Below are 23,455 nucleotides of genomic sequence, written 5' to 3' on the forward strand. Positions count from 1 at the left end.
AGGGCACGGAGGTGAAGGTGACTGGCTCAAGGTCACACCGCTGAGGGGTCACCCCTCAGGCCACGCTCCTTCTGGTGACAGGGGGCAGTGGACACTTACCGCCAGCAGCTGTTGGGTTCCCATGGAGCTGAGTGTGACATCAGGCAGGAGCTGAGCCCCTAGGGAGACTCCTGACCCCTCCTCTACATGGGTGCCGCTCCCCCCAGAGTCCCCGCGGCCCGGCGCTCGGCTCTTACAGCCCCGTTGCGTGAGGGGTTGGGGTGGGGTGCCGTCGCCCCGCGGGGGGCCCCACCCAAGGACGCTAGCCAGGTCCCCCATGACTAGGCCTGCGCGGAGGCCCCACCCGCCTCTCCTGACCCCGATGCCAAAGGGCGTCGGACTCCTGTCCTCCTTCTTCAGCTGCAGCCCCTCTCCCCCAGCCCCCCCGCCCCCGCCTTCCTGGGGGAGGCCCTCTTACTGCCCTGAATCCAGGACCAAACCTGCCAGCCCCTCCAGAAGGCCAGAGCTGGGGTTGATGCCGGGATGCTGTGGCCCTTTGGGGATTTATCTTGTTGGAGCCGACTGGCTCTTCCAGCTGCCCTCCCCCACTGAATCCACTTCTGATTCTGCAGCCCAGGGTGTCAGGGCCCCTCCCAGCTCCTGCCCCAGACCTGGAAGAGGGGGGAGGCACCTCTACTGGCTCTGAGTGGGGCGCCCCAAGCACCGCTGAGTCCTCCCGTTGGTGCAAAGTGCAAACGCCGAGTGGGTTTAACTCCTCGGACAGATGACGGCGGAAAGGAGAGTGACAGCCTTTATTTGGAAAAGTCGCCGACATGGACACGTTGAGAAAACCCACAGGAAGGAGTAAAAGTAAAACTAAAGTGCCAGGAAGGCCTTCAGTAGAATGGAGAACCAATCACTTCCTTGAGGAAAAGAGCTTCGGCTCGTTTGTGGTGAAATGCATCACTTTGCCCCGGGTGGCGGGGCGAGGCCTCTGCGTCCTGGGCTGGGGCTGGGGGCAGGATAGCACCTTTGCTCTGGGGTTTTTGGGACACGGGGTCGAGGAGTCGCGGTTTCTGCTGGCCGGGGGTGAGTGACAAGAGCCTTGGGAGGAGGTGTCGTCTCACCAGGGCTCAGGCAGCTCCCTGGGAGACCTGACTCTAGGCGTGAGTGTTTCGTGAAGGAAAGTCAAGCTACAAGGGAGTGGGGGAGGGGAGGCGGTGACAGCTGACCCCAGGAAGGAAAGAGAAACCAGGCTTAGGGGTTCTGACTCGGGATTAGGGGACCCTGACCGGCAGCGCGAGTCAGGTGCGGGTTCAGGTGGGCGGCGGGAGGGGCCGGCAGAGCCCAGGGTCGGGGCGGCAACACCCCGCTCGGAGGGGCTGGCAGAACGCAGAGCGCTGAATCGCGGCCTTTCGAGCTTCTCCTTAAAAAGCCTGGCTAGTCGGGTGGGCCAGGAACCTTCCGGCCCCTTCTCACTCTCCGTCTCAGCGGCGGTGGCCCGGCTGCTAGCCCAGCGCCACCTTCCTGGACACCGTCTGGTAGAAGACGCCGCGCAGCAGCGCCTGGTAGCTGGGCACGCGGAACAGGTGGCGTTCACCGAAGGCCACGTCGTACTCGGCCGCCTTGCCGGTGACCAGGACGCGCACGTGGGGCTCGTTCACCTGGGGGCCCACCACCACCATGAAGATCTCGATGCCTGCCCGCTGGGCCTCCTGCACGGCCTTCTCGATGGTGGCCGCCGTGGCGCCCTGCGAGTTGCCGTCGGAGAAGAGCAGCAGCCTCTTCTTGGTGGCGCCGGGCGAGGCCTCGCGGTAGAAGCGGGTCACGTAGCCCAGGGCGTCGGTGACGTCGGTGGCATCGTTGAAGAAGTCCATGGTGTCCAGGGCGCTGGCCAGCACGGTGTAGTTCTGCACGAACTGCAGCGCCGCACGCTCCGGCCGCTGCTGCCCGGTGCCGCTGTACTGCACCACCGCCACGCGCACCTCCTGGCCCTGGCCCGTCTGGCCCGCCGTCAGGAAGCGCTCGGCCAGCCGCTTGGCGAAGCGCTTGGAGGTGTCGAAGTTGTGGCTGCCCACGCTGGCCGAGCCGTCCAGCAGGATGGTGATGTCGGTCGGGGAGGAGAAGGTGACTGTGGGCAGGGGCGGCCGTGAGCACACAGCGAGGCCCCGAGAGCCTGGCCCCACCCGCCCTGTGGCCTCTCGACCCTCCTCACCCGGTGCCCCGCCCTGAGAGCCCCTCCCCCTCCCCCGGTACTCACTTGGGCAGGTGTAATCTGGACATTTCTTGTCTGTAAGAGAGAAAACCCCACAGCATGGACCCAGCGATCTCAGAGACCACTGTTCCACCTGTAGCCCCCCAACAAGAGGACAGCTGGCATCTCCATGGAAGCACAGCTGATGTTCCTGAACAGCTGGCCCCCTCCACCCACCAGGAGGGGTGTCCTTTGTTCAAGAGGGGCCTTTGAGGGACGGAATGGCCCCCCGGGCACCAGCCCAGTGAGGCAGCCCCCCTTCCCAGAATGGGGAAACCAAGGCTCAGAGAGGAGGAAGGGTGGTCTGCAGCTCAGAGCCTGGGCCACGTTGTCCCTGGACGAGGCTGAGTACGTGCCCACCGGGAGGGCTAGGGCCCCGAGTCTGACCCTGCAGCTCTCTCTGGCTGCCGACCAGCTGTCTGCACCACGGACTCAGCCCTGACCCCGGGCCAGGCCCAGATGGACATGGCAAGTATGTTCTTAGGTAGGCACCTCTGAGGGGCCTCAGACTCCAAGGCCAAACACGGCCGAGCCTCAGACCCCAGCGCACACGTGTGCTCACGGCTCCAGGACGACGGGCGGGAGATGCGGTGCAGCCCACACTCGGGGGGGGGCACCCGTGTGGACGCTGGACCATGAGGGAGCCAGGACGCTGGACCACGAGGGAGCCAGGCCACGGCCTCCTCGGGGAAGAGCGGGAAGCGGCTGGGGGGGCGGCAGGCATGCTGCTGGCCGTGGGTGTGTGGCTCCCATGGCCGGAGGGTCACCGTGAGAGCAGAGCAGGACACGCCTGGGCCGAGGGGGGCCCTGCCCATGCCCACCTATGCAGATCTGGGCGGTGACGTTCTTCAGGAAGCCATCGTCCAGCAGCTCTGCGTAATTCTCCTTGACCAGCGAGATGCCCGGCCGCCCCTGGGGCGCCAGGCCTTGGCAGGAGATGACGTTGAGCTGGTCGGAGCCCGCGGCTAGGCCAAACACATCCTTGATGCCCACGGAGACCACCTGGGGGGAGGGGCAGTGTTGGCGTGGCCCCCGGTGGGGACAGTCCCCCGAGCCCCGGAGCGCAAGGGTGGCAGCGCAGACACGGAGGCCGCCCCACCTGAATGTCAGGGCCGCAGAGCACGCTGAGTGGGGTGGTGTCCCTCTGGGTGTCCGAGCGGCCGTCCGTGAGGACCAGGGCGATGCGGTTGTTCTGGGTGGGCGGCAGCAGCCGGTCCCGGGTGTACTGCAGAGCCTCGCCTGTGAAGGTGCCTCCGCCCATCCAGCGCAGCTTCTTGATGGCTCTGTGGGGCCACGGCGCCGCCCTCAGTGGGGGCGGGGCTGGGGCCACGGAGCCCCCTCAGTGGGGGGCGGGGCTGGAGCAGGGCTGGGGGTGGGGCCACGGCGCCGCCCTCAGTGGGGGGCGGGGCTGGGGCGGGACTGGGGCGGGGCTGGGGCAGGGCTGCGGGGGGCCGCTGGGGCCCCGTGCGTCGGCCGGCTCCGAGCAGCCGCACTCACTCCTTGAGGTCCTGGGCGGTCCTGATGTTGGGGTCCCGCAGGTCCACGTGCTCCTGCATCTGGTTGTGGCTGTACTGCACCACGCCCGCGTGCGACTGCCCGGGCTCAAACTGCACGGGGACGGGAGCCGCGGTCGGGAGCGGCCCCCACCAGGGCCCCCGAGGCGCCCATGCCCCTCCTGGGCCGCCCTTCCACCCACCACCTGTCCCAGGCTGGACCGGCCCCCGGGCCCCCGGGGTGACTCTCATGCTCTGGTGGGCTGGGGGCTTCGGCTTTCGAGAAGCAAAGCGTCCGTCCCATGGCCCCTAGCGCCCGGCCCTTCCACTCTGGTGTCAGGACGGACCCCTCCTGGGAAGCTCCGTCCTCGAGCGAGGCCTGGGCACCTCACCTTGACCAGCTCGTCCCTGCTCAGCCGGTCGATGACCTTGACGATGAAGTCCTTGGAGATCTCGAAGTTCTGCAGGCCGATGCTCTCGGAGCTGTCCAGCACGAACAGGATGTCGATGGGGCCGCACTGGCACTCTGTGGGCGGTGGCGGGCTCAGCCTCGGGGCCCCTCCCAGGACCCCTCCCAGAGCAGGGCAGCCCGAGGGGCAGGGCCTCGAGGACCCGGGGGCACCGGGAGAACTCCCGTCCCCCCGTGCCTGCTTGTGTGAGTGAGCGGGGAGAGGACGAGGTGGGCCAGCACCCCGGGGCTGCGGGAGTGTGGGCGAGGGGCTCCACCCCCCACGGGGTCAGTCCACTCGAAAGCTAGAAACACCAGGTGAAGAGTGACACTCACCACAGCAAGCTGGGAAGAGGAGAAAGAGGAAATTACGTGGTCGTTTAGACTAAACCCTCCAGCCAGCCCTCCCCGGCCCACCAGGACTCTCGTGGGTGGGCATACGCCTGCCCGCCTGCCTGCCTCACCCCGGCCGGCACCGTGGCAGGACACTCCTTCTAGTTAGGACAGTTACTCAAAGGTGGAGATACTCACAGCACATTTTCATGATGATGTCCAAAATCTCGCATTCCTGGGGAGGGGGTGAGACACTCCCATGAGACAGAACAGGCCCTGCTGTGACCCCTCCAGGGCTGCCCCAGGCTCTGGGGTGAGGCCAGCCTTCCAGGTCCCCATCCCCTGGGACCACAGCTGGGACCACAGAGGGGCTGGGCTGGGCAGGGTGTCTCCCTTCCCATGGTGTGCCCTGCTCTGCCTGTGAGGCCCCTGCCTGCAGGCATGAGCACCTGATGTGGTCCCTGACATGTGGCCATACGTTCCGCCCCCCGTGGCCATCACATGTTCCTGTGGGGGCAAAGACGTGTCTCCCCGTGGCCATAAGATGTCCACCCTGTGGCCATGTGCCCCCCCGGCTTCGTATGTTCCCCTATGGCCACCACGTGTCCCCCCAGTGGCCATTGCATGCCCCCCATGGCCATCATGTGCCTCTATGGCGATCACATGTCTCCTGCGGCCATCACACCCCCACGGCCACCATGTGCCCCCCTGTGGCCATCACGTGTCCCCCCCCCCATCGCCATCACGGCTCCCTGCTGCTGTCACAGCTCCCCACCCTCACAGGATCCTGGGCCAGAGCAGTTGGCCCCCAAGGATGTTCACAAACACCCCACTTACGTCTGGCCCTGGTGGTCCTATGTGTCCTGGGGGTCCCTGTCAGAGAAAGGACAGGAGAGGGTGGACGCTGGGGCCCTGCCCGATTCCTGGGCTGCAGGTCTGATGGGAGCCCTCGGCTGACCCCACCTCCACTTAGGGCCCCCCGAACACTAGGGGCAGCTGAGGCTTCTGCACGTTAAGGGCTGGGGAACCTGCTACCTCCCTCCGCTGGGCGACAACTGTCTAATGTGCCCTTTCCTGGTGGTCTGTGGGTGCTCACGGCCCGGGGCAGAGTGTCCCTATGGGTCTAATGACACCACCGCGAGGGGCAGGGTGCCCAGCCTCATCCAGGCACCGCCCCGGGCCCTGCTGCAACCATCATGCCTCACCTGGAGACCCACCCTCCCCTCCTCTGCCCACCCCTGCCTGCTCAAGCCCCCACCCCGAAACTGCCCGTCCCCGTCATCCTGCCTGCCGAAGCCCCGCCTCCCGAGCCCTTCCCCAGAGCCTGGCTCCCAGGTTCCCGCCCCCACACCCCAGCCTCTGCAGCCTCTGGGTGGGGCACCTGCCCGCGCCCGCCAACGCACCGGGGGGCCTTCGGGGCCTCGGTAGCCCTTTGCTCCTTTGGCGCCTCGGGGAGAAATGTCATTGTTCTGGAAAGACAGCGCGGTGTTGCAGGCACTGCCACACGTGGCCGGAGCCCCTGGACCCCCTGCTGCGAGCCTGCCCACCGCACCCTCGACCCCGGACCCTCAGCCGCCCTCGGAGCCACCACAGCCCTCCGGGTCCGGGCCCTCGAGGCCGAGGCCGGCCCGGGATGTCACAGCATGCGGTGGGCTCTGCACTCACGTCCTCTCCAGGGTCCCCGGCTTCTCCCTCGTCTCCCTTGAGGCCAGGGTAGCCTTTGGTGCCCTGCAGGGGAGCACGTGGTTAGGGGGAGCCAGGCCCAGGGTCTGGGGTGGGTGCTGCGGGCCTGGGCTCCTGGGGAGGGCAGGGCTCTGGGGGGTGCGGTGGAGCCCTCGGCTCTTGAGGGAAGTGTCAGCAGGGGCACCCCGCCCGGGGCCGGGCGGGGCTCCCAGAGACGGAGACGCAGGTGGGGGTGCCTCGGCGACAGCTGGGCTGCGGGAGACAGTGCGTCTGCACGTGTGTGAGTGTGTGCACGTGCGTGTGCCTCTGCACGCGTGTGTGCCTGCTCAGGTGTGGGAGCGATGTGCTTGAACGTGCGCGTGTGCTCCAGGGGCCGACGGAGCGGAAGGGCGTGTACTCACATTTATCCCGGGAGGACCCCTGCTGCCCGGATAGCCCTGCAGGAAGGCAGGACAGTCATGCCGGGCTCTGACATGGCGGGGGGCCACGAGGGGCAATCCCAGCCACGGAGCCCGTGTGCCCGACTGGCCAAAGGGGGTGTCGGGGGGCACTCACAGGGAAGCCGGGGAAGCCCTCGGTGCCATTTCCAGGGGGGCCGTCTTCACCCTGGGAGAGCAGACCGTGTCCAGTCACTGTGGGACTCGCCCAGGCCGGCTGCTTCTGGACTCTGGGGTCCCAGGCAGCCCCCCTACCAGGGCTGTGCCCTGTGCCCTGCGTCACTCACCCTTTCGCCCATCAGCCCGGGGTCTCCGGGGGGTCCTGGGGGCCCTGAGGCTCCTCCGGGGCCCTAAGGAGGAGAAAATGAAGTGGACACCAGGCAGCGAGCCACACAGGCTCAGAGGTACAAGGTCTCTTGGAGGAAAGAGGGACAATTAAATAAAATACACGTCTTCATGCAGCACAGAAATGACTAAAAGAAGGGTTTTTAAACCGATGATCCTGGGGCCGTGTAACCTTCGGGCCTTAGAGCCCACACCTGCCCAGTGGTCCACCCAGGGAGTGACCCAAGGAGGAGGTGACCAGAACAGGGACAGAAACCCACGGGGTCACTGCAGGAAATTCAAACCCGAGAGCCCATCCGGCGGGGGTGGAGGAATCAGCAGATAGAGCTACAGGCATGGCCAACGGGAGCATGTCAATAACGTGCTGAAAAATCGTTAAGGTTTGAGCTCATGATGAGAAAAACAACAAAAAAACCTTACCAAGTCAAATTTATAAGGCATAATATGCAAAGAAAGAAAAAAGAATTTGGAAAGAAATAAGCCAAACTCTTCATGTTGTTTATCTCTGGGGGGTGTTTTAGATTTCTTTTTGTAGTTTTCTTCATTTTCTAAATGTTCTAAGAGTCACATATACTGTGAGGTGAAATGAAACAGTTTTTAACAGGTAAGGAGCCTGGGGGATCTCCTAAGGAAGCGCTGGGTACGGGATGGGGTCTGGGTCCAGGGCTGGCCCCTCCTAGGATGGGGGGCGGGGAGGGCTCCTCACCTCGGGCCCTGGAGGCCCCTCGTCGCCGCGGTATCCTTTCGGTCCAGTGGGGCCAGCCTCACCCTGCAGAGAGAGGACACAGCCATTGGTCCCCCTCTGCCCCAGAGGAGCCGCCCAGGCCCCAGACCCCGCACTTGCTGGCTGCTCTATCCCCGTCCCTCTCTGGAGGTGACCCCTGCATTCCCGGGGCCAGGCTCTCGGTCCCCTGAGCACTGCGCAGATGCCCCCAGCCAAGCCCCAGCGAGGAGGGCAAGCGTGTGTCACTGAGGGGGCTGCTGGCCCGCCTGCCCCCCTGGGCCCCACCAACAGGACCCTGCACTCAGAGGCCCATCCCCTGGGCCCCGCCAACGGGACCCTGGACTCAGAGACCCATCCCCTGGGCCCCGCCAACGGGACCCTGGACTCAGAGGCCCATCCCCTGGGCCCCGCCAACGGGACCCTGGACTCAGAGGCCCATCCCCTGGGCCCCGCCAACGGGACCCTGGACTCAGAGGCCCATCCCCTGGGCCCCGTCACGAGGCGGCGCTTCTCACGAGTTCTCTGCTGGCTGCCCTCCCGTCACAAACGTGCACGACGCCCGTTATCCGGCCAGGAGCTGCTGCCGCGCTGCCGCCCCACACCGGGCAGGGGGCCGGCCGTGGCCACGGCCCGGGAGCTGGCGCGGTTGTGCGCCCTGGCCAGCACCAGCATCACGCTCCCTGCATGCTGGCCACGGGGACACGGGGGCTCAGGGGGTCAGCCTGGGGCCCCGAGACCTGCCTCGGGGCAAGAAAAGCGGCACCTCCTGGTCCCGGGTAGCACCTCCTGGGAAACTGGGACTCAAGGGCCTGCCTAAGACACAGAAAGACCAAACTCGGGCGGAGCTCCTGTGGGCAGCTGGCACCCTCGCAGGTGGGACCGGCCGCCCACCGCGGTGGGACGTGGGACGGGCGAGGCCGGACGGCTGGGCCTGCCACGGGACGATGGGACCCTGAACTCTGTTTCTCCACTGCCTTTTCCTGCGATTTGGGAAAACACATTTCCCAGAACTCTCTGCATGGACCCTGGGGTCGGAGCCGGCCTCCTGCCGGGCCTGGAGTCGGTCGCGGGTCCGTGGTGGGGTTGGGAGGGCCGGGCACACGAGCCAGAGCCTGGAGGCCCGGAAGTCGAATGTCCAGGTGACCAAGCGCCTCCTTGGCCGGGAGCCACGGGTCGGGAGGGGACCGTCTCCAGTCGCTCACGGGCTGGGGGGACACAGGGCCCCCTCCCAAAGGGGGCAGCCGCCCCCAGCAGCGCCCGGGGTCCCCACCGCCTGGGGTGGGGCCTCCCTCTCTCCCCACGTTCTTGGTCGTTTCCTTTTCTTTGCAGTGACTATCATGACTGAAAACTGATGCTGCTGGGATGGTCCCATGAACCCGTGTCGGTTCTGCTTTTAGAGCTTCGTGCCTTCAGAGTCTCGAATGACCTCCTGAAGGTGCCACAGGGAAGACCTGCATCATACGGGCAGCTTGTCCCGGCAGCACCGGCCAGTAGCAGTTACTGCTCCTTGGTTCCCGTCCAGGAAAGTCAGGGGCCCAGGCAGGGGCCCAGGAAGCCGCCCAGGCAGCAGGCCCAGCCCGCCTGAGGCCACATGAGTTACAGTCATGGGAACTGGGTGGAAATGGAAAGAGGAGGGGTGTGCGACAGCCAGACCAGAAAGAGGCACACGTAGGTGAGGGGGTTTAAACATGATGGAAGTGCGTTTTAACCAGCAGGAAAGACTGCGGTTACGTGTGTTGTGACAACGGGCTGGCCGTTCGCCGAAAAAGCCAAGCAGGCCAAGCTCACCTCTCTTCCAGCCCCTCAGTCTCTACTCCAGACAGATCAAAGACGTAAGCAAAAAATACACTAAAAGGCGTGAGCACATTTGTAAATCTTTGTAAACGAGCAGGACATCCTCAACCACAGGGTACCATAGACAAGGTCAGGACGCAGATGACAACTGACAAAATGTCTGCACCATGGATGGAGCCCCCCGCCATCAACGTGGGAAACACAGACGCCGGTGGGAAATGAAGAGCTGCCTCAACAGCCCGGCAGAGACCGCGCTTGGCCCGTAAACCCACGAACAGTCAAAGCAAGAGGGGAGAGAAGGCTCACGGCAGGAGTCTGATCATAGCTCGTCCTGGCAAAGGTGTGGGAGCCGTCCTCTTTTACACTCTTGGGGGCCAGACAGAGAAGTAGGTAGGATTATTTGGCAAATATTAGCTCACACACACACCACTGGGGCTGAGAAATGTTGCTGCTAAGAACTTACATTCTGGACATAGCCTGGGAAGCTCTTCAGGGTGGATGGATGGATGGACGGCTGGGTGGGTGGATGGATGGATGGACGGCTGGGTACATATATCCACAGATATGTATGTGATCGATGAATAGACAGATGACAGAGGGGTGGGTGGATAGAGGGATAGATGCACACATGTACATAGATGGTGGATGGACGGACGGATAGAGATGGATGGATGAATGGACAGATGGACAGATGGACAGATGAGCTGACTGAACGGCAGATGGAGGTTGATATTTATGACAGTATTTTTCCTTTTTTTTTGGTTATGCCGTGCAGCTTGTGGGGTCTTATTTCCCCTACCAGGGATTGAACCCGGACCATGGCAGTGAAAGCCCAGCATCCTAACCGCTAGGCCACCAGGGGACTCCCTACAGTATTTTTCTGTAAAGCAAAATACTGCAGACAATCTCGTTACAGTCAATGGGGACGAGAAGGGGCAGGAAGTAGGCCCTTCCGAGGGCGCCAAGGAACAGGCCGCAACGCAGGTCAGTGGCAGAGCCGGCCGACGCCCAGCCGGCAGCACCCCCAATCGCAGGGGCCCTCAGGGGCTCGTGGACCCTGAGGCAGCCCTCACCCCGCGGGAGGCGGTGGGCGGGGTCGAGGGCCTTGCGGGACCTACCTCTGCAGCCAGGCGTCCTCACCACGCACATAGGTCAGCTTGCTACGTGTTCACTACGTGTGGTCTGTCTCCCCACTGGATGGCCAGCACCCCAATAACAAGGGCAGCACCAGGCTGTGTGCCCCCTTCCTGTTCTCCCCCAGGGAGCTCCCCCAGGGCCAGAGCTCGAGCAGGCCCTGCTGACCTCTGCCAGGATGCGCTGGCCACCAGCGGTGTCCCTCTGGCCGAGGCCTGCCCAGTGCAGACTGCCTCCCAAACTGCCTCGCCTCTGCGTGCATCCTGTCCCCACCCTCCACTCGTGGACCCCCGTGGCTGGCCCCGGGCCGGGGTCTGGAGAAGATGGGCTGAGATCAGCGGCGGGCATGATGCTCCCTGGGGAGGGTCATCTCACCTGTGCCTCTCCCCCAGCCGCTCACAGCCTCCTGCCTGTCCCCCGCCCCCTCCTTCCACCCAGCCCGCGGCTTCCTCAGGCCTCCACTGTCCTCCTCATCCCCAGCATGGCCTCTAGAAGGTCACATCCAGGAATTCTAGAACCTTCTGTGCACCAACACTCCCCAATCAATTTCCAGCCAGGATCTCACCTCTGGGCTCCAAACACTGAGAGAGGCTCACATACCCTGTCTCCAATGTGGGGTGCCTCTGTCTGGGCTCAGTCCCCTGTGACCCCGCTCCGCCAGGCCAGGGGGTCCCCAGGGTGCCCCGACTCCAGCACGCCCCCGCTGCTGCCCGCCCTGCCCCCTCATGCCCCAGCCCGGCCTCCAAGCCCACTGCCCTCCCCCAGCACCAGCCGAGCCAGGGCACCCTTCCTCACCCTGAGGGCAGCGCTGGGGGCAGCACGGGGCTCTGCACACTCAGGGCTGCACCCTGGCAGGCGCCCACCCTGAGACAGGGCTCCCCTGGGAGCACTGGGCCCAGCTCACCAATCTGCACCAGCCACCCTGGCCCCCCACCCGACCCCAGACATCCCAAGGTCTCCAGGCCTTGCCCCTGCAGGAAGCACCCCAGGTGGGAAGAGAAAAGGGACCTCCCCCTAGGGACCTCCCCCTAAATCTGTGAGCTGATCCGAACCGGCAGCAGCTCCCCCCCTGCCCCCCGGCAGCCAGGCTTCCTACCGGGTCTCCGGGGATGCCAATGGGGCCTTCTCGTCCCTGGTCACCTTGGGGTCCAGCTTCACCCTGGAGAGGAAAAGCCGCTGAGGTGGAGATGGAAGAGGGCAGCCGCCCCGGGTGGCCACCAGGTGAGGCCAGGGGCCCAGCAGCTCCCACACAGCCAGGAAGGGCCACCGTCTGCTGTGGGCCGGCCTCGTCCTTCCTTTTCACGCTTGCCCACGTGTTTCCCACAACGTGGCCACGTGCCTGGCCATCAGGTGACTTGTGCTTTCAAGGGGCCACGACAAGGGGCCAGCAGCCCCCCCGAGGCCGGGAGGCATCTCATCGTCCACCTGGCCTCGGGCCCCAGAGCTGTGTGGGGCTGACCAGACCTCCACCCCCCTTTGTCCAAGGCACCTCCGGGAGGCACAGCCTGGCCTTCAGTCCTGTTTCCTGACCTGAAGCACTGGGCTCGGAAAGGGGGTCAAAGCTACATCGTCCCTGCTTTGCTGTCCTTCCCCACCCCTGCCTGCGGGGGGCGTGGGGTTCTGGGGGGCCCGGGGTCGGGGTCAGAAAGACAAACCTCTCTTCCCCTGACCTTGGACTTGGCTAAACTCACTCTCCCCATCGGGATGCCTTGGACACGCACCTGGAGGAGAAGCATTTGCCCCTACGTCCGAGCGTCACCCCAGGGGGACAGCACAGCCTGGAGAAGCACCCCGTTCTTGCGGACGGGGAGCGGCGGCGCCTGCGTCTCCAGCAGGGAGGGGGCCAGCCGCATCTGAGGCCTGGGGCTCAGCGTCCTTGCCTCCTAACCCCGGAGCCATAGGGTGAGGCCTGCTCTCCTCTCCAACCGGGCAGAGTGTGACTCGGTGCCCACGCTCTGGGTCCCGCCAGACTTTCCCGCTTAACCGCGTGGCAGAGGAAGCCCAGCGTGGCCCCTGACGGCGAAGCCGCTGGGCCTTGGAGGTGAGCGAGCAGCAGCCCCTGAGCTGTTTCCAACATTCCTGCTCTTGAAGTTTTAACAAAGGGAAACCGTCCCCGGAAGAAGACAGTTGCAGAAGAGGCTCCGTCTGCGAAACGTTTAGGAGCTCTGGGGGGAAGAGCCCAGACGTGCAGCGGGCGGGGCTTGCTGAGTCAGCTGCGAAAGTGTGAAGTTGGGCAGCTAAATAAAGGCCAAGCTAAGGAATAAGCGCAGCTCGGGGAAAGCCCGTGGAGCCAGACCCGGCCAGCTGGCACGAAGGTGGCAGCCACAGTGCAGAGGACGTGCTTCCACGGCGTGCCTGGGTGAGGTTTCAGGCGGCTGCTCCCTGGTCATCCGTGGTGAGTGGAGAAGCCCCACCCAGCTCACCTTGCCTCCCAGGCCCTGGAGGTGACCCGGGGCCACGCAGCTTGGAGGTCTGGGCGGGGCCCGAGGGCAGGAGCTGCTGCGTTTCCCGCACAAGAAGTGTGTGTCGGGGGGTGTATTTGGGAAATAGGAGGCGAGGGCGTGGGTTGCCCACATCTAGGGGCCAGAGGGCCTCGGTGGCGTGTCCTGTGATTCTGATGGCCTGACCCTGGCCTGGCCCCGGTCTCTGCCCCCAGGGGATGGGGTCCCAGCTTTAGGAACAGTGACTCACCAGGTCTCCTCTCGGGCCCCGCGCGCCTGGGGTCCCCCGTGGTCCTCTTTCCCCAGGGCCGCCCTGTGTGGAGGCAGCAGAGGGCGGTGAGGCTGCAGCCCTGACGGTGCAGGCTGGGGCTCGAGGCCTGGGCACAGGGCCTGGCGCCCCAGCAGATACCAGGACTTGCAGTCCCTCCATCTCACGCCCCATCCTTCAGAGACTGGGGTCCCATTGGCTCCAGCACACTCCCCGGGGTCTGTCCACCTGGGACCACAGGGCTGGTCACACCGTCCACGTCTGCCACTAAGTGGTGAGGCCCAGGACACCTCCACTCACCCTCTCTCCGGGGGGTCCGTCTGGTCCCGCGTTTCCCTGGGATTAAGAGGAATGAACACGAGTGTTAGTTTGCGTCAGGAACTCTGCTTGAGGCTCGGGCATCAGGAGGACGAGGGGCTCCTACCTCGTCGCCGGCTTCTCCCTTCTCTCCCAGGGGACCAGGTGCTCCAGGCTCACCCTGGGGACAACAGTGAAGACTGTCTGTCCTTGACCCTGCGGCCCCTCCCAGGGCCGGCGCCCACCCCGCTGTATCGGGGGGCTGTGTGCATACTCACCTCGTCTCCGGGGGGCCCCGTGTTCCCTGGCCTCCCAGGCTCCCCGTCTGCTCCAGGCTCACCCTGGAAAGATGCAAGGGTCAGCCTTCAGGAGGCCACGCCCAGCCGTCCTGGGGGCCAGTGACCCTACGCTGGCCCTGCTTCAGGCCGCCGTCCCTGACTGGCTGCAGGAACCTCGGACACAGAGGACCCTCCCCAGACACCCACATCTCTGCACAAAACCCGCCTCCTGGGTTCAAATGCCGCCACCACAGGGGCCAGCCCGGCCCTCATGAGTGGATGCCCACTGTTGCCAGGCTGGGGACCTCGGCCCACACTCCAGGACATGTGCGTTGCTAGGACGCGTTTGGGGCGGAGTTCGTGTTACTGCTCCAACTTTCCCAGCAGCAGATTTGAATTAGACTCAAAACGTGAAGTCCTCATGCCTCACTGCTCTGCCCACTGCAGCATCAGCGCCACCCTGTTTATTCTTGAGTTTAGATTTCCCGTGAGCAGATCGATTCTGGGCTGACCCGCGGGCTGCAGGCTACGTGGACATTCCTGAGGTGACCAGAGAGGCCCCAGACGGATGAGCAGGGGCGGCTGGTGTGGTGGGGACAGGACGTGTCCGAGGCTCAGGAACCAGCACTTCCCGGGGCGGAGGGCCCCCCACCCCAGCCCTGGCGGCTCCAGGAAGGGCAATGGCGAGGCCTCATCCCCCATGGGCGGTGGGGCCTGGCCCCCAGACTAGGGGCGAGAACCTGCTTCCAGGAGGAATTTCTGCTCAACGCTCGGTGGGTCGTAAAGCCCCAGCCTGGCCTGCCGCGGGCTTGAGTCACTGACCTTCCCTCCTTTCAGTCCGAAGGCACCCGCGTCGCCCTTGGGCCCAAGGGGTCCTTGGATGCCCTGGGGAGAGGACGCAGAGTCAGACCACATTCTGAAACCGCAGCCACTGGGCTGCACACACGTAAGCGACAAGCAGAAGGGCAGGTCTGCACATGGTGTGGCCCGTGCGACTTCTTAGCGTGTCAGCAGGAGGGCTGAGGCAACTCCACTCTTGACGACTTAGTCTTAAAATGTCGGTGAGAGAAAGCGACTTACATCGAATCCGGGCGAGCCCTTGCAGCCTGGCAGGCCAGGGTACCCCGTCTCCCCCTGCAAGGAGGAAGGCGGGTTCGGTGATCAAGCCTTTCAGCACTGGCCCATCCACCCGCTTCCCAAGAAAGCCCCACCCGGCAGAAGGAGCTCTGAGCTTGGCCAGGTGGCTTGGGGTCCACTGGGACCTGGGGCTTGGCAGGAAACGTCTCCTGCCTTTCATGCTGCCCAGGGGTGGCCACACATGAGACCCCTCCCCACCCACCGGCCCTGGGGTGGCCAGCCTTGCCCACCGTCCCTTCCTGAAACACGGGCCCCGCCTCCAGCCCTCCCCCAGCTGAGGGTGACCTTCATGCCATCCACGCCGTCCACGCCACGCTTCCCCTTCTCGCCCTGCAAAGTGCAAAAACCAAAGAAGGTCAGACCAAGGTCAGACCGCACCCCACAGGGAAGTGTCCCCACCGGCCATGCCCCTCCGGCCACACTCACCTTGTAGCCCTTGGGTCCCCTGGAGCCCTGAGGAGACAGGAAGGAAGGGTGAGAGGTTTGGTCTCCCCATCGTGGGGCGAGGTCCCCAAGGAGGGCGCCTCCCCACCACCCAGCTCATCGCAGCCCAGCCACGCCGGGAACAGGCAGCATTGTCCCTGTCCAGAGTAGGGGGCCGCTCTGGGCCCCGAGGGACACCCCCCAAAGTCTCACGTCACTCACCTTCTCCCCTCGGCTCCCTTTTTCTCCCTAGACAGCAAACAGAGGAGGGAAGGGGGCTGTGAGGGGCGCCCCAGGCCGGATGCCCTGAGGCCCCAGGAAAGGCTGTGGTAGAGGAGGGGGAGACGCACCTTCATGCCCTGGTAGCCGACGGGTCCGAGGTCCCCAGGCCTTCCCTGCAACAGAGGAAGGGGTGCGTTAGACACCCCTGGGGGCAGGGGCAGCCCCCATCCAACCCGCTTGCTCTCCACGCTACTCAGGCCCGGTCAGCTGGAGAGACCTGGCTGGCTGACCACTGACCTGCGTCTGAGAAGCGCCCTGCTATGAAGGCCTCACCCACCCCTCCCAGGGGCTCTCAGCGGAGCTCCAGGGAGGCGGAGACCCAGAGCCCCCCACGGGGCCACGGGGGAGGGGAAACTGGCCGTGGCTGAAGCAGAGGCCCTGGGACTTTGCTGGCCCCCCCCTGCCCCCGCCTTCTGAGAGCAGGTGGGCCTGTGGGGGCGCCTGAGGGGCACGGGGGGTCTTCCCGGGCGGGGGCTGCTGGAAGGACGGCTATGCCGCGTGCGCCCTGGTCCTCGCCACCACGAGGGCCGTGTCCTCTGAGGGTCAGGCCACATGGCGATGGTGCTCAGAAGCCAGCCATCCTTCTGGAAGCTTCCGCAGCCCAGTTCCCTGGGCTCGGGCTTCTCAGCGCCCCCATCCCCCGGTCAGGGCTCGGCACTCACGGGGTCTCCGGCGTCTCCTTTCTCTCCCGGGAGCCCTGGCTTCCCTCTTTCTCCCTGGAATACAGAGCAGATCAAGGTTAGACGACAAATTCCATTTATTTCTAAAAAGCTGGTGAGAAGGACCCTCTACCTGCGAACAAAAAAGGTCCAAAAAGCTATTCCATCCGGTCCCTAGTGTTCATGTGATTTTCAGGCACCTTTCTCGTGGCCCATCCTGGGACCTGCGTGGTCAGGTCCACGCTCCCCTCCCACACACCCCACCGGGCCCTGGGGCTGCCCGGCGCCGGCTGGAGTGACCCCTGAATCTTTTCTCTCCGCCCATTCTTGCTGCTGGGGCGGGCGGGGTGGGTGGGGCGCAGAAGCCCCCCGGAGGAGGTAGCCGTGTGGCTCCACGGCTACTGCACCTGACACTTTCTAGGAAAAGCCAGAAATGTGGACTTTCACAAGCAAGATCCCAGGCTGTGAATACTGGGAACTAACTTTGTTCTCCAAAACCTCCGCACGAAGCAGTCGTGGCCTTGGGCCATGTTCACCCGTCCCATGGAGGGTCCGCCTCCAGCAGCGAAGCCACAGGGGTGGTCACTCCAGAAAGGCCGCTCCCTCCCCCATGGGGAAGAGGCTGGAGCGGCGGGCCCCACCCCACGGCAGCCCGTGGCCGCCGCATCGGCGTGGGGTCATGGCGCCTGGACTCTCTCCCGCGCTGGGGCACCTGCTCAGCACAGCAGGCGGGCGGTGAGCGCTCAGGACGGCTGCCTGGGGTCCAGCGCATCCCTAACACCTGGGTGCCAGGCAGCAGGGACATTTCTCCCAGGCTTCCCCCCCACCCCAAGGAGGAAAGCACGGACAGGACGCGGCCACGCACCTCATACCCGGGGTCGCCCCGCAGCCCAGGAGGTCCTCTGGCGGGCTGCAAGACACAAGAGAATGGTGAGCGCGAGGCGGCAGAGCCGGGGGGCCCGGGGCGGGGCTCGCACACTCACCTGGCACTCGAAGGAGCAGCACTGCGGAGGAAGGGACAGGGGACACGTCAGAGAGCCCGGGCACAGCCACACCGGCCGCCCGCGCTCAGCCTGCTGCCGGGCAAACGGGCGCCGGTGACGCTATGGTGCGGGGCGGGGGGTGGGGGGGCCTTACCACTTGCTCCACGTTATTTTTCTGAAAAGTGAAAGAGAAAAGTCAAATTAGTTTTCATTCCCAGGCGCGGGATCTCCGGCATCTTGGACACGGCGGGGAGGGCGGGGCCGCGCTCACGATCATGTCCGTGATGGTGTCGATGGTCTGGCTGATGACGGCCTCCGCGTCGCGGCTCTGCCCCCAGTCGGCCGCCGTGAAGTTGCGCCTGTACGTGTGGTCCGTGGCGATGATGCTCAGACGTGGCTCCTGGCGTGGATGCGACCAGAACAAGGGCGAACGTTGGTGACGGTGGGAGCGCCGGGCCCCTCTCCACCTCTGCTCCCCTGGAGCCCCCGTCCCTCAGGCCATGCCTGTACCTGTGCTCCCCCACCCCCCGCCCAGCGTAGGCAGGGGTCCTACCAGGTGGTCGGGCGTGATGGCCACAGAGAAGACTCTGACGCCCAGGTGCTTGGCCTCGTTCACAGCATCTTCCAGGCCCCCGCACGGCTCCTTGTAGCCCTCCAGCGGGTGCCCATCAGTCACCACGATCAGGTACTTGTTCTCCTTCAGGTGGGAGCCCCTGCAGGGGGTGAGAGAGGTGAGACCACCCAGCCGGGCCCCTCAGGCCAGCACTGACCTTGACAGCTCAGGGCCCCACTGGAACCGCAGAGCTGAGACCCCTAGACTGGAGGTAAGGGTCAGGGGGCTAGAAACCCTGGAGAGAGACCCAGACCCAAGGCAACGTTTCCTGTTTCTCTGTGTTGACCCGGCCACAAGTGGGATCATAGGAAAGGACATTACACAGGAAATAAAGCTCTGTGGGATCTCATTTCAGGCCCCCTCTGCCTTCAGTGGTTGAGACGACAGTGGGCCGCTGGAGGGAAGGACAGAGGGGTGGAGAGCGCCCCTGGCGGCCATGGGGCAGGCTGGGCGGTGGTCAGCAGCACGACTCCCTCGGCCACCGGGACTGGTCCTGGGGACCTTGGACAGCCCTGGAGTGTGGCCGACCAGGCTGCGATCAGGGAGGTGCGGCAGGCGGGCGCTCACCCCACGAGCAGCTCCTCCAGCCCCTTCTTGATGGCGCAGTCCGTGTAGGTGCCTTTGCCGAAGTACTTGACCGCGTCCACGCTGCTCTTGAGCGCGTCCCGGCCGCTGGGCATGCGCGTGAGCCCGCGGATGATCTCCACCTCGTCGCTGTAGTGCAGCGCGCCCGCGTTCCACACCAGGTTGCGGTCACAGCGGTAGTACCTGCGGGCCCCACGGAGGTGAGCGGCCCTCCCCAGACGCAGGCCCGCTCCCCTACTGCGTCCATCCAAAGGCAGGACTGCCACCACGTCACAGGTGGACAGATGGCCAGTCCCGTCTCGCCCCAAGAGGGAGGAGCCTGCGGGCCCTGGCCTGGGCTTCCCGAGTGGCCCTAAGACCCTGGGTCCCGCCACCGGGGGCCACACGGGGCGGGGGCGGCCAGCTAGTGACCACCATGTCCCCGGCTCTCCAGGGCCTCAGACGAGGAGCTGTGTGCTGAGACCCTGCTCCAGGGCCACGGGGTGGGGGGCAGACCCTCCATGGACAGCAGTCGGGCCGCTGACAGTGGGCAGGGCAGGGACACTGGTGGGGACCCCTGGATCTGAGTGGCCTCCTCTCTCTGCCCCGGGCACCTCAGTCGATGGTCTCCGGGGGTGGCCAGGCCCGCAGCCCATCAGCAGACGGGTGACGGATGCCCCTGCGGAGAACCAACGCCGACAGCGGGAAGAGCCCCCAGTTCACAGGCGGGAGAACTGAGGCACAGGGCCAGAGTCCCCTGGAGCGGGACGACGGGCTGCAGGGCTGCCCTGGCACCCCCTCCCCGAGGCACATCCACACCGGGGCCCTCCCTGGGCCTCATAAACCCGGGCATTTCGGGAGGCCTGGGGCTTCAGTCCCACAGTCCCTGCATTGGGCAGGCCTGTCCTCTGTCCCTGCGGCCCCTTCTGGTGCGTGGGAGGCTCGGCGCCTGGGTCAGCTGCTCAGTGGGTGAGTGGGTCAGCAGGGACAGGGTGGGAGGAGGGGTGGGGCCTGTGCAGGTGAGGGAGGGGGAGGAACCTGGTCTGAGCTGAGCCCCCCCCCCCCCGCCCCCATGGCCCTGACCCGCCCCTCTGCAGGCGTGTCCTGTGCTTGGCCACACCCCCACCCTGTGGCCCTGCCCCGCCCCTCTGCAGGCGTGTCCTGTGCTTGGCCGCACCCCCACCCTGTGGCCCTGACCCGCCCCTCTGCAGGCGTGTCCTGTGCTTGGCCACACCCCCACCCTGTGGCCCTGACCCGCCCCTCTGCAGGCGTGTCCTGTGCTTGGCCACACCCCCACCCTGTGGCCCTGACCCGCCCCTCTGCAGGCGTGTCCTGTGCTTGGCCACACCCACTGCCCAGGGCTTCCCTGTGAGTGAGTGGATGCACGGTGCTGCCAAAGCCGGGACTGGGCTGGGGGCCCCTCCGACCAGGACTCTGGACATGGGGGACACTGGGACCTCGGGCCCGGGGTGTGGGCTCTGACCGTCCGCTTGGGCAGTGGTCGGTGCCCCGGTGGCTGGCGGGGAGTACCCCCTCCAGACACCGGGCGTACCCACAGGGCCTCGGTCAGCTCCCCACGCCCGCTCAGTGGTGGAGGTGGGGAGCTGTTTCCTGCTCAGGGTTTGGGGCCCGGAGCCCAGGCAGCAGCACTGCCCCTTCCGCCCTCCCGGCCGACCGGCCTGCTCCATCTCAAGCTCAGCTTTTCCCTGGCCTGTCTGGACCACTCAGACTCGGGGAGGGGACTCGAGAGGCCCGGCCGGCACCACCCTTCTCAGATGCAGACCCAGCCTAGCAGGTTGCGGCTCAGCTCTGCCTGCTGGGCCACGGCAGGGTGACACCAGGCAGGCCGGCCCCGAGAGGACGGAGGTCCTACCTGTCGTTCAGGTTGTCGATGAAGCGCTTGGTGAAGGCCTTGACCTTGTCCACCAGAGCCCCGTAGGGCTTAAGCCTCAACGCCACGCTCTCAGAGGTGTCCAGCACGAAAAACAGGTCCACGGGGCAGTCTGGGCCGGGAACCGGAGGAGGGGCCTGCAGCTCACGCCCTGCGCCCACCTTCCCCAGGTGCGTCCTCCACCAGCTGCCTTCCCGGCCAGCACCCCTGCGGCAACTCAGACTCCCACCCTCCCGGAAGGGCGAGGAGTCCGCCCTTCACCACAGCTGAGGTCGTTTTCTCACCGCGTTTCCAAGTTGAATTTAAAACTACCAGGGGCATGACCTTCAGAAGGGGGGGAGGGTGGGGACAGGTGACCGTGTTTCTTGACTGACCACCAGCAAGGAATCAAAAGGAGCTGAGAGGCAGAGAGGGGGCAGCACCCGCGGGGACAGGCGCTCAGGGAGCTTGCGGGCTGAGCCCCGGCCGAGGCTCAGCCTCCTCCTGTCGGGTCCGGCGGCAGCCGCGCGGCATCTGAGCGCTCGGGCAGCAAGGGAAGGGGCTGGGGTCCCACTGGGGCATCACAGCTGATACGTCTGGTCCAGGCCGGCCTCGCCCGGCAGCCGAGGCCAGAGTCCCAGACGCGGCAAGTCCACTCACCTTGGAAGGCGATGGCCCTCGAGGCTGCCGCATCGTCCTGCGCGGTGGCCCAGCAGGCCTGCAGCAGCAGGGCGAGCAGAACACGGGGCAGACTCATGTCACCGGCCTGCGGGTCACCATGGAGCGGGGGCAGGGGGCAGGAGGCAGGCGGCGGTGGCCAGAGACAGAAAGAGAGAGAGAGAGAGAGCTGTCTCTGCTCTCCTTCGGCCAGAGTTTCAGCCCAGGAGGGAGGGAGGGTGGAGGGAGGAGCGGGGGAGGGGCTGCGGCGGGGGCCCAGCGGCCAGGGAGGCGGGGTCTCTCCCAGCTCCGCTCCGGGCGAGTCACTCACGCCCCCCTCCCAAGCCGCTCTGAGCCCCGGACGCCACTCGCGAAAGGATTTACCTCCCTGGCTTGTGGGGAGTTTTTTATTTGCTTACAGGTCTCCTGCTAAGTCAGCTTGAAGAAGTCTGAAGAGGACGCGAGCCCTGAGACGAATTTCCCCGAGGCGTTTTGTTTCCAGCCTTCATGTGGGAGTGATCGGCCTGTTTGCCTGTCCACTCGCTCACCAGTTTCTACAAATCACGGTGCCGTTTGTGTAAACACCTCAAATCCATTGATCTGTCTGACTTCCGAGGCTTCGGAGAAATATCTCTTCACCGTTTAGTCAAATACATATTGACGAAAGACTATTTCATTTTTTACTCTGGGAAAACGCAGTCAGAACAATAAGTATACGTGCATTTGTTTTATATAAATACATATATAGACAGAGAGACAGAGACACAGAAAGAGGAGGGTGAGACCCTGCTTCTGAGGACAGATGTGAAGACCCCCGACCCCGGGGCCCTGCAGGGGTGGGCTCCAGATGTGGCCAGGCCCACCCCTGCCCCAGAGAACATTCTAGAAGATCTTTCCCAGAGCTGGAGCTGTTACCACTTGTCTAACATCAGCCGAAATGTTTTATAGTTTAAAGACACGCCGAAGTCGTATAACCACAGTAAAGGAGTTTTGAGAAACCCTTTGGGAATTATACCCGCGGTGGTTGCTGTGGGACTTCTTCCAGTGTTTTCCCCGTACGTACGTTCTGAATCTTCTGTGAGCTAACCGTGGGGGTACTTTTACTTGCCACTGGTCTCACCCAGGCCGTGCTGTGGGCAGTTCTCTCTGTGCTTTGGGGTTGGGTGCAGGGCACCCAGGGTCAGACAAGGGGGCTTGGCCCCTCGCGCAAGGCTGTTTGTTACCTGCTCACGTGGTCTCTCCAGGTCTGAGCTGTTTTAGCTGCAGAGGCGGCAGCACTAATGTTCTCGCAGGTTTTGGAGATGAAATCGGAATTTGTTGTGTGAAACCCTGAGCCGTGACTCCCCACAGCAGGGGCCCAGCTGCCGGGCGGTTCTGGACTCAGCTTGTCTGTGAAATGGGGAGAAACAGGGACAGTCGTGCTCGGGCCTCTGGCCGATTGTGGGACGGGAGGGTCCATTCGCGGACACCGCTGGGCAGTGAGGATGCGGGTGTGAGGGGGGCACAGGGACACCCACACTTCCCAGCCGGCAGCGCCGGGCGAGGTAGTCCGGAGGGGTGGGCCGGCCCCGGCAGGGTCAACATCCCCACAGCCCCGAGGCCCAGGCCAGGCCTCAGACCCACCCCTGCAGGGCTCCCGGGAGCCGGGCAGACAGCACAGCTGCCCTACGGGGCCGTCGGCCAGGGTGCAAGGGAGGAAGTTAGGGTGCCTGGCTCTGCAGCGCCCCCTCTGCTTGTGGAGAAGAGACAGGATGGGCAGCCAGAGGCCCCTTTCTCTTCCTCTCCCTCCCACCGTGGGCCTTGCTGGCCCCTCCCCGGGGGCGGGGCGTCACTCATCCGATGTCCCAGATCGGCCTTCGGGAGCGAGCCTTTCTCCACAGCACTCCAGGGACCATGAGGGCGCCTGCTTGGCGTGGAGCCCTGGAGCCCTCTGGGGGAAGGGCATGAGAGGGGAGGGGCCCCAGGGAGATACTTGGCCCGAGGCTGCAAGCCCCGCCCCCCGCCCTGCCCCTCGCATGGTATCCAGCATCCGTGAGGGGTGAGAGGTGGGACGAGGTCCTCGGGGACCAGGCTGGGAGGGTGTGGGTGTCTGGGGGGAGGGTGGGTAGCAGGGATGCTGCAGGTTTGAATGGACCCCCAGGTGACACTGTCCAGGCAGCTGAGGTCTCCAGGTGGGAAGAGTCAAGGCCCTGGAGAGGTGGGGGAGGACATGGGCTGGGGTTCCAGGAGGCTTGGGGGACAGGGCTGTCCCCAGGCCCCACGGGAAGGGTGGGGTGGTGATGGGGAGAAGCCCCCCATCTCTGGGCCTCTCGCCCATGCTAGGGGGCTGTTTCAGGGAAGCACGGGTCACCTGCCCCCG

The 23,455-nt window shown here is 65.2% G+C and overlaps 1 protein-coding gene across 1 annotated transcript; it reads right to left on the reverse strand.

Annotated features, from left to right (window-relative positions):
• Window positions 1-777: 777 nt before the first annotated feature.
• Window positions 778-21,291, reverse strand: COL6A1 (collagen type VI alpha 1 chain). The gene is made up of 35 exons (XM_060010201.1): window positions 21,100-21,291; window positions 20,443-20,572; window positions 18,573-18,773; window positions 17,946-18,105; window positions 17,664-17,792; window positions 17,547-17,567; window positions 17,393-17,413; window positions 17,275-17,319; window positions 16,413-16,466; window positions 15,819-15,863; window positions 15,691-15,717; window positions 15,472-15,498; window positions 15,331-15,375; window positions 14,989-15,042; window positions 14,731-14,793; window positions 13,909-13,971; window positions 13,758-13,811; window positions 13,634-13,669; window positions 13,316-13,378; window positions 11,721-11,783; window positions 7,679-7,741; window positions 6,915-6,977; window positions 6,746-6,796; window positions 6,592-6,627; window positions 6,173-6,235; window positions 5,911-5,976; window positions 5,345-5,380; window positions 4,706-4,742; window positions 4,511-4,519; window positions 4,119-4,252; window positions 3,731-3,840; window positions 3,333-3,516; window positions 3,055-3,235; window positions 2,240-2,269; window positions 778-2,110 (listed from the first exon to the last, which is right to left on the reverse strand). Exons 1-35 carry the CDS (start codon window positions 21,194-21,196, stop codon window positions 1,488-1,490), a joined length of 3,084 nt encoding a protein of 1,027 aa, XP_059866184.1. The 5' UTR covers window positions 21,197-21,291; the 3' UTR covers window positions 778-1,487.
• Window positions 21,292-23,455: the final 2,164 nt, after the last annotated feature.

Source organism: Delphinus delphis, chromosome 4 (assembly GCF_949987515.2).
Source record: "Delphinus delphis chromosome 4, mDelDel1.2, whole genome shotgun sequence".
Classification (NCBI taxonomy): Eukaryota; Metazoa; Chordata; class Mammalia; order Artiodactyla; family Delphinidae; genus Delphinus; species Delphinus delphis.